This window comes from Diorhabda carinulata, chromosome X, assembly GCF_026250575.1.
Source record: "Diorhabda carinulata isolate Delta chromosome X, icDioCari1.1, whole genome shotgun sequence".
In the NCBI taxonomy this organism is placed as follows: domain Eukaryota; kingdom Metazoa; phylum Arthropoda; class Insecta; order Coleoptera; family Chrysomelidae; genus Diorhabda; species Diorhabda carinulata.
In genome coordinates, this window is record NC_079472.1 from 28,860,869 (window position 1) to 28,871,337 (window position 10,469).

Below are 10,469 nucleotides of genomic sequence, written 5' to 3' on the forward strand. Positions count from 1 at the left end.
TATCTGTAGTCTACCCTACATTGTTGCAGGGCTGATAAAATTGCTGGAAGTTCAACTGTGTCAAACGCCTTTTTAAAATCGACAAATATCATTACGATGGGCCTATTATATTCTATGGATTTTTCTATCAGTATCTTAATCGTTTGCAAATGGTCGTTTGTTCCATACCCTATTCTGAACCCCGCCTGTTCTCTGGGCTGATAAAAGTCTAACTTTCGTTCCAAGCGTTTCGTTACGATCTTAGTGAACCATTTCAAAGGCTTAGTAGGAGATTATTTGGTTATTTTATTAAATATAATTTTAGTAAAAGTAGGAATACGTTAAGTATAAATACGGTTGGTAAAATATTTACACTCTCTCTGAAGACTTTCACAACTTTTATAAAACACTCACTGAAAAGCATCTAATTCTTACTTTGATTTACATAATTTTCCAATATAATTTGTAATAATTATGGATCTAGTACTACTTTCGTTCTAGAAAATCGAAAAATCATCCGTTTTAGCGGCGAATTTACGAAAAACAATATGGGAATAAAAAAACTGAAAACTTATATTGGTTTTAGGGGCTTAAATGTTAATGAAAATTTACTTATTTACTTATGATTGATAACTTTTTTCCAAATAATCAAATGGAGTTGTTTCATTTTTTTTTATAATCTACACAAAAAATGAGCAAATTGAAAAAAAGTTATAAAAAAATGTTGATTTATCATGTTTTTACATTTAAAACTATTAACAATTTCTTTTAAAATTGTCCTTTTCTTACATATAACCATTTGTACCTTTTTATGAAGTAATCATTAAAGTTATATGATTAAAAACATTCTTAAAATCACTTATTTTAATCAAGTGTACAATATTAAAAGTTAACTTTGAAAAAATGCAAAATTCATCAAAATCGGATGATTTTTCGATTTTCTAGAGCGTTTATGATAACAATTGAAGTCATAAAACTATATGAAATCTCCAGGTGAGATATTTCCCTTGTTTTTTTTCATAAATCCACCACAAAAACGATGATTTAAAAAAATCATTGAAATCGGACGATTTTTCGATTTTCTAGAGCTACAAAACGAGGAGACCAAGAAAATATAAAATTACCTTACTTTGTTGCTGAAATTTTGGTCTAATTTATAAACACTATATATTATAATTTATTAGTTTATAATAGTTTCATATCAAAACATCTCGACTTTATTTGTAATGTAAACATGTAAAATCAAATCACGATTCTCATAGATTTTCAGTCGAGTTATTTGCATTAATATTATCTAAAGTAAAAGCACGTCTAAAAATAGCAATTTTTTTTTATAAAATGAAAATCCCGCTAATATCCTTCCTGTCGCGTAAGTGAGTATACAAAAAAACACTATTCAAATTCGATTAACATTATACCCCCTCCGCTTTCCAAAAACATTAATCGTATAAAAGTAGTGCGAGATTCACAACACACAGTAATACCTGCATCGCGAGCATATAGGAAAAGGCCAACAATAATAATCCTTGAGCTTACGCGAAATTTAAAACAGTAGTGAACTTTTACATCAGCCATGGATGTTGAAGAATTCAGAGTTCGCGGCAAAGAAATGGTGGACTACATTTGTCGATATATGACAAATGTAGGAAATTACAGAGTTACTCCTGATATCGAACCAGGGTATCTGAAAGATTTGATACCAAGTGTAGCACCCCAAGAACCTGAAAATTGGGATAATATCATGGACGACGTGGATAAGAAGATAATGCCCGGTATTACACATTGGCAGCATCCAAGATTTCATGCTTATTTTCCAAGTGGAAATTCTTATCCTTCAATTTTAGCTGATATGTTGACGGATGCTATTGCATGCATGGGATTTTCATGGGTAAGTTTTTTTATTGTAAGTTAAATAAAACATTCAGTTCGATATGTTGGAAGAACTTAAATTTATTATCAGCTCAATAACCTTAACCTTATATTGTTAATTGGTTTTGTAGAAAAAACGATGTTATTTTTTGAAAAAATATACAATATATTCGTAATATACTTGATTATTGTATTCTTCTTTGAAACATTCGATCGTTTCTTCATTTCTACTTACTATTGTTGTGCAATTTTATTTTAAGAAACAGGCTCATTTAATAATAATAAATTGTCTATGTATTATTCAATATTACTGTATCAAGTGCAGTTAAAATGTCGTTTTCCAATACATTTGTGAAACATATTTAAATTAAAAATATGAAATTAACAATATATTTTGTATTATTGACACTATTTCTATGAAGACATTTTTTTTTCAACTGGCACAGTTTTTCCAAGCGAAAGAAAACCTCATAATGTGACTCTTCGATTACGGTTGTTTCATGTGAAATCCACTTGCCAAGTGGCGGAATTTGATTGCAAATAGTTTGTAAATATTTCAAAGCTATTACAAGCTCCTGTTGCGTTATTTGAGAATTTCTAACTGATTTAAAGGAACATTAAGAAAGACAGTACTTATCACTACATTAATTGTACTCTCTCAGACACAAATTCGAAACTTTGATCTTCAAGTCTTTTTGAATTATCACCTTATATAATGATAAGCTAAATTGATTTTTTTAAACTAGATTTTGGTAATAATTTATACAAATTTGTCTAAATATAATCAGTAGACGTTCAAACTTTTTGTGTCTGATAAGTTCCTCTTATGAGTGAATCGTCTTCTTTCTCGAGTACGAACTTTTAATTTGAGGAGAACTTCATAAAACTTCGATAAACCATTTTAAAATATTGACAATAGTTCTATATTTATCCATTATTCATTATTTTTTCACTTATTACAATAACAACGTTTAGAACCGAGAATTCTTAAAAAAACCTATTAAAATTGTTTTCTATGTTTTGTTTTTAATCTCTCCATCAAATGATTTATATGAATTTATAAATATGTAGGTATTTGAATATATTTGTTGAGAAGTTTTTCAAAAACCGCCCTAAAAACTGTTGATGATTAGTAAAAAATAATAATATGATTTAAATAAAAGTCTATGCTATCTCAAATTGTTTGTTATACATTTGGTTTTTGTGTCCTCTAATAGTTTCTTACAAGGTTTTATTTAGTTCTATAAATTTATTACAGTATACTTTTAAAAGTTTGTCTTATGCGAGAAAATATTTGTTAAAAGGCAATGTCTTCATTCGCCCATGGTCTAAAGCCTCGCCACTGATTATCACAGACTGTCTAGCAGGAATATTTCAAAGATATTATGTACATACGCCTTCCGACAGCTTTGGCCAATAGAAATGCATTTATGTTTTCGATTCGATGTTTTCATTAGTAAACAGAGTCCACGTGGAGTGACGGTTTGTTATATGTTTACTGAATTTTATACAGGAAGTAAACATTATTTTTTATTTCTTAATTTGGTATGAGTGCCGTGCGTATTTATGAAATATAATATTGTTCCTCGCAATTGATATTGGAAGAACTATAATCAAATCTTGCAAGTTAAATTTGATCCAATTCGCGGTTTCCCGAATTAAGCTGAAATGTTACATGCATTTATAAATCGGATGACAATTCAATATTATTGTGACATCGAGTTTATCTGAGGATAAATCATATGAACTCAATAATGGAATAAACGACGTAATCCCATTGAGTTTGGACTCATTTGGTTGGCGTGAATATGCAACTCCAACAAAAAGTTTCTTATGAATGTGGATTATGTTTGATTGATTCTATAGATGACCCAATGCCAATATGAGCACATGCCGAGGGCTGAATGGTATGAGGGTGTATAAACATTTCATATCAGGGTACCATGACGAATCCTTTGGTACTGATGCCCTTATCCGTCTACAATGGACATCTGGGGAGATAGACTGTGGGAACAACATGTACACAACAGCAACTATTGCCCAGAGATAACAACGTTTAGAGAAAGCGAAATTGAAATGATAGTACAATGTAGCTAATGAAAGTGATGTCAACAAGCGGCAAGGATAAGATAAAATAGTAAAACTCGAATTAAAAATACTAGAAATTTAAAAATAAAATTAAAGAAAAATAACCTTATTAAAAAACAAGCTTCTATTATTTGTTAATTAAATGAACTAAAAAGTTAAAAATAAACTAAATCTAATAAGAAATACTTTATAAGTTCATCATTATTCAATTAATTTAATTTTTAACGCTAAAACTTAACACCTTAATTATTGATACTTCTTGTTTTTATCATAGTCCCCATTTTATAGATAGAAGCGTCTTACATTGTGATAGCGAAACATTTTGATGGTTTAAGTAAGAACATTTAGCAGCTTCTTTTTCCTCTTGCATCTCACAATGTAACAAGATTTTATTTAGTTTTATTTAGTAATTGTGACACTGTTAGAAATGGAAAGAATTTTATCAACAAATAAGTAAAGCTTGGTTTTAAAAAAGGTTTTTTACTTCAATTTTTTGTCAATTATTAAATTCCCTGGGGTTAATATTAAAGTATTCTTGGATCGTTCTATTGTGATTTAAAATTAAAAAAAAAAATAATTCATACTCGGTTATAAACATATTTGTTTCTCAAAAAACACTTGATAAAAAATCTTTCAATTCAAATTACGATGATTAGAAATTCTCTAATAATAAATTTTCATTATAAAACACTTGGTCAATAATTCTAAAGAACGATCAAATTCTGTTTGTAAATTGATGCTTAAATTTCTTTAATTTCTAATATATTATCCACACAAGTTTACGACTTTAACAATATCTATTATGAATGATGTAAGTGATAGATTCAAACATAATAAAACGCAATTTTAGATTTTCCAGTCCTCAAAAAGGTCACAAAAAAGTTGGACAAAATCCTAATTCTTAGAGCAAAAACATTCGATTTTTACTTTTCACTTCCTCTCCTTCTATGAAAAAATGAGGAATATGAAAGCCAACAACAAGAAGTGAAACTGTGGATCAGGTATTAATCTACGTCCATACTCTCAGGAATAATAAAATGATACTGCTAAAGCTCGGCGTAACAAAACCATGTTTTTTAAAGTCTTGAATAATGGAACAAATATAAATATGTATAAGCTACATGTATGTAAGTATGGATTTTAGGTCTCGTATTCACTGCGACCCAAAAGACCTATTGTGTTCCATTTTCTTGCTGCGATACTAGAGAGCCCAGTGTTTACAGCTTATCCATCATTCTCACTCCGTTTAAAAAGTCTAGAATGTGGGATGGCACTAATTGCCAGAGATCTTCGTCTTTTATTTCATACGCACCTAGGTGTGGTGCTCTGGAGTTCTGTAGTATTTCGTCCTCTGTGCAACAAAATCTGCACTCAGTTTTATTTGCTAGGTCTAACGTCTTTGTTTGTTGAGGTTAGAATAAGCTACATACGTCAACATATATTCATTCCTATTAGGTTTTGGAAATAATTGTCCATTCAATATAAAAAAAAAATCGAAGATTAAATACCCTGGCAATTTACTATTTATAAAAAGTTCCTAATAAGTAACAACCTTGTAGTTACTTGGTTAACTTTTTATTATTGATCTAATAGGACTGGGTAATTTGGTAACAAATATTTTAACAGCTTCATCCAACTTTAAGCAACAATCTCAATTTTTTCAAATTATAAATTACAAGCTGTTCAAATTAATACTACAACCCCCAACTATGTTAGAAATATTCTTATTGCTAGTACTGTTCAACGTAACCAGTTACAACAGAATCCAATTTCAATCCTACGTTCTAAAGGTAGAAGACGACGTATGCATGTCTTATTATAGATAAAATGAAATTTAATCAAGATTAATTAAAATTAATTAAAACATACCAACCACTCGATCGGTTCCAGTAAAAAAGACCACTTCCAGTAAAAAATTTCGGTTCGTATTTATATTTTGAGGACTCACATCACTAAATACAATTAATTCTGTGACAACAGAAGTGTCCCTTGTATCAATGTAAAGTTTTTACAAAGCGTTTTCTTGAATGCATATGCCTTCTTAGGTACGTATCTCTAAATGTTAAGTCGACCTCTTGTTTTAATATATCAAGTTTATTGGATAAATTTCTTCAATTTTTCATTTCTTAGACCTTTTTATATGTTTTTTTCGATAAATCGTCTCTATTTAAGGTCTCTTATGATAGAAAATTAGTTTCAAAACAGAGGTAAGAATTGACGTTTCGACCTATTTCGGTCTTTATCAAAATATTGTGATTAGCACTAAATTATAAATTATATCGAAGAACTTGAAGCTTCTTTACCTACTATGTTGTTTCGATGAAAATGCCTGCGATTCTGATTCTAAACCAGCAGATTATGAATTAAACGTTCTATTGTAATCATTTAAGAAAATGCTTGTATAAAAAATTCTATTCTATTTAACACACTTATATAATAAATAACATGTTTTTTAATACCATAACTACTACTTTCGGCAACAGAGGCTGTAGATAGACGGTAGTATGTATATGTTATTTCGAATATTTTGTTGGAAAAATGTCTCAAGAATTATAATGTGCGCCTTTAGAATTAGTCAAAATAGATATTATCTATAATGAAACACTTCTATCCTATTATAGAACTTATGTTAACAGTTGACAGTTGAAGAAAAAGGAATTGAAATTACTGGGAGCAGAACCCTTCAATATATATTTCGCACACATTAAAATCTGAGCTCTAGAGATAAGCGTTTTCTACTCCTAGTCATATACTCGTAATGTACTATTTTCTAATTTATCAACGGATTTATTTCACTGATTCATAACATAAAAACTAATATTCTTTTTTTTGTTACAGCCTGCAGGTCCGGCATGTTCAGAGCTTGAAACTATCGTTATGGATTGGTTTGGACAAGCAATAGGTCTTCCAGATGATTTTATAACTTCAAAGAAGTGCGGCAATGGAGGAGGCGTAATCGAAACCTCTGCAAGTGAATGTGTCTTAGTTGCCATGCTTGCTGCTAGAAATCAGGCCATAGAGTATTTGAAAAAAGATAAACCTTCGTCAATCGATAGCGAATTCTTGCCTAAACTAATCTGTTATTGTTCTAAGGAAGCTCATTCTTGTGTAGAAAAAGCTGCCAAAATTTTACTTGTTCAAATAAAAATCTTAGAACCTGACCAAAATGGTAGTCTTAGAGGAGAAACATTGAGAGACGCAATGGAAAAAGACAAAGCTAACGGTTTGTTCCCTTTTTTCGTGTCTGCTATATTAGGATCTACTGCTTCAGGTGCTTTTGACAAACTCGAAGAGATAGGTCCTATTTGCAAAGCTGAACCTAGTACTTGGCTTCACGTTGATGCTGCTTACGCCGGAAACGCTTTCATCTGCCCAGAGTTACGAATTTATCTCAAAGGTGTTGAATACATAGATTCTTTCAACACGAATCCTAATAAATGGTTACTTACTAATTTCGACGTTTCTTGCTTATGGGTTAAATGCAAATACAAATTAACTAGTGCCCTAGTTGTCGATCCATTGTACTTACAACATGCCAATTCTGATGAAACTATAGATTACAGACACTGGGGAATTTCGTTAAGCAGAAGATTTAGGTCATTGAAATTATGGTTTGTTATAAGAAGATATGGATTATCAGGATTACAAAAATATATAAGAAATCATATTAAGCTAGCTAAACATTTTGAATCATTAGTAAGAGAAGACCAAAGATTTGAAGTTGTAAACGACGTAAAATTGGGCTTAGTTTGCTTAAGATTAAAAGCACCAGATGACGTAAATCAGACACTTTTGGCAAATATCAATGACTCTGGAAAACTACATATGATTCCCAGTATGGTGAAGAACAAATATATTATTAGATTCTGCGTAGTAGCAGAGCACGCCACTCAAGAAGACGTTGAGCACGCTTGGAGAATAATAACTGAATTCGCTTCAGAACTACTGAGTAAGGCGGCAGTTAGGAAACAAATATTTACCAGACCTCCTCTCACCAGACAAAAGTCCAACAGGCTTTCATTTACAAGAAGTGTGTCCAAAGAAATATACGAAAGATCTAGAAGCAAAACGAACCTATTCGATGGTGCTACACCTATTTTGGTCATCGACCCAGATGAAGAGAATGACACAGATACCAAACCATCTGATGATGTTTTAGATGCTTTGACCAACATGTCGACTTATGACGATGATGTATTTCTTAAAGATCACAATGACGAATTTATGATACAATCTCAGAGTCCAAATCAAGTAACGGGTAGAATGTGATGAAATACGTTATATTTATGAAATGATGGAGACTGTAACGAAAGTATGGATAAGTTATTGAGGCAAAAAATTTATTGTGAATACGAATGTTAATTCTGTTGTTCATGATTGTTTGTTGTACTTTGTAGTTGTACTTGATTCTAATCATCAGTATTACTACTTTTAAGATATTTTATATTTATTGAATCTTATACAAATAAATTATTTCATTTGAAAATACGTTCTTTATTTCACCTACCAATAGGGAAAATATTTGTTGTCGTAACTCCATTCTATTTCTCTATAAGAAACGGCTAAAACAGTTGTATGAATTCAATCACTTAAGAAGTGCTCATCGTATTTCAACTCTACTTCGACTTGGAAACATTGATAGTTTCGATGAAATATATGTCTTCTAAATGTCGGTCTACTAATAAGCGATGAAAGGTTGAACCTTATTACCCAAAGAAAGATTTACATGAAAAAGTAACCCACACAGCTGTTCCAGTCCGGAGAAAATAAGAAAATACTATGCTTCTGAAAAACATATACTTCTGGCATAAGCATGGAAGCTTTAGATTAAATCAAGGAGCGAATAGCTTTTTTTAATTTGCAACATATCAATTTATGAAATTTTTTATTTGTATCCCTCTAAAAACCAAGACAAAAATTGTATTTTAAACGCGGATCAAGTGTTCCAATGGTGGTACCTTCTGCGAATGTGCGGTAGAAAATTCTGATTCTATCAGAAAATTGATTCAATTTAAACAAAATTCATACATGATTAAGCGTTGATTAACAATTTACTAATCTATCGGCTTGACCGATTCTCATGAAATTTTGTGTGCATATCGGGTAGGTCTGAGAATCGAATAACATCTATTTTTCATCCCCCTAAATGTTAAGGGTGGTCCACTCCTAATTTTTTTAGATAAAATTATGATACAGCTTTAAAAAATATTCACAACCCTAAATTTTCAACCCTCTACGATCAACCCCTATTTTTATTTTCGGTCATTTTATTTTCGAATCGATCGTAGCAGTGACTGTTACACGTATTAATTTTTCGGTGCAACTCTCATGGTACTTTTACTCTCATCGTAAATTTCACCGAATACTTATTGGTTCAAATATAAACGACAAAAAAATTTATAGGTTACGTCATTAGAAATGAAGATGAAATTTATAGGTTAGGTGAGGTTAGTTGGTTGTTAATGGCGTTTTTTCAAAATCTAAAAGATATGTGTAAATTACACTAAAGTTATTTAAATCAGTTTTCTTATTGAAGTATTGATCATTTTGGGCAATATACTAGTATGTTGTTTCTAAAAATAGACGTTTTTTGTATTTTTTTTTGTAGTTTTTTGTAGTTTTTTTGTAATTTTTTTGAAATTTTTTTGTAGTTTTTTTGTAGTTTTTTTGTAATTTTTTTGAAATTTTTTTGTAGTTTTTTTGTAGTTTTATTCAGTTGTCAAAACTTTGGTAAATTCATAATTCATATTGTGTCGTTCATAATAGACATCAGTCGTTGATGAACGAATTTTTCAGTGCAAGAATTATTTATTCACAATTTATTAATAACATGTAAAGTCAGTTTCAACTCTCAGTTAATTAAGTGATCTCGTGTAAATAAGCTCGTATCGTGAGCTCCCGCATCCATCCTCCGAAACTTTCTCTAAACAACTGTTAGAAATTGGCGATGAGGGAGTTGCTGTACATGAAAATACTGGATGCATAAAATTACAGATGGACTTTTGCACAATCATCGACTCGCAAAATACTCTCATCGATAACATATTTCCCTATGTACAAACACACACGGTGAAAATCATAAGTGGCTGACAGAAAGAGCGATTTTGGCAGCAAAAAATGTGGACGTCAATGGGTTAAATTTAAATACAACAGATGTTGCCTGGGGACTTGGTGTCATACAAATCTATCGATGCAGTTTGCGATACCAACGAAAGTGTGAATTATCCAAATGAGTTTTTAAATTCATTGGATTTGGCAAGCATGCCACCACACCATTTACAATTGAAGGTTGGATCTCGGATCATTCTGCTTCGTAACTAGAACCCACCACGGCTGTGTAATATCACACGATTAGTCATTAAACAATTAATGAAAGACGTTATTGAAGCCACCATTTTAAATGGAAACTTTCAAGGCGAAAATGTGTTGCTGACACGAATCCCTATGATTCCTACATATGTACCAATTGAATTCAAACGCACTCAATTCCCAATTAGATTAGCAGTTATGTTGCTACCAAAATATTGCGTTAC

At 30.9% G+C, this 10,469-nt stretch overlaps 1 protein-coding gene across 1 annotated transcript; it reads left to right on the forward strand.

Moving 5' to 3' along the window:
* The first annotated feature begins 1,417 nt into the window (after positions 1 to 1,417).
* LOC130901805 (tyrosine decarboxylase-like) lies at positions 1,418 to 8,422 on the forward strand. Its single transcript, XM_057813411.1, has 2 exons — positions 1,418 to 1,867; positions 6,775 to 8,422. The coding sequence occupies exons 1-2, from the start codon at positions 1,553 to 1,555 to the stop codon at positions 8,203 to 8,205; spliced, it is 1,746 nt and encodes a 581-aa protein (XP_057669394.1). The 5' UTR covers positions 1,418 to 1,552; the 3' UTR covers positions 8,206 to 8,422.
* The last annotated feature ends 2,047 nt before the right edge of the window (positions 8,423 to 10,469 follow it).

Bases quoted from the DNA above. Each gene is read 5' to 3' on its own strand.
- LOC130901805 (XM_057813411.1), top strand. From the start codon at position 1,553: ATGGATGTTGAAGAATTCAGAGTTCGCGGCAAAGAAATGGTGGACTAC. The intron at 1,868-6,774 runs GTAAGTTTTTTT...TTTTTGTTACAG, and splicing joins CATGCATGGGATTTTCATGG to CCTGCAGGTCCGGCATGTTC.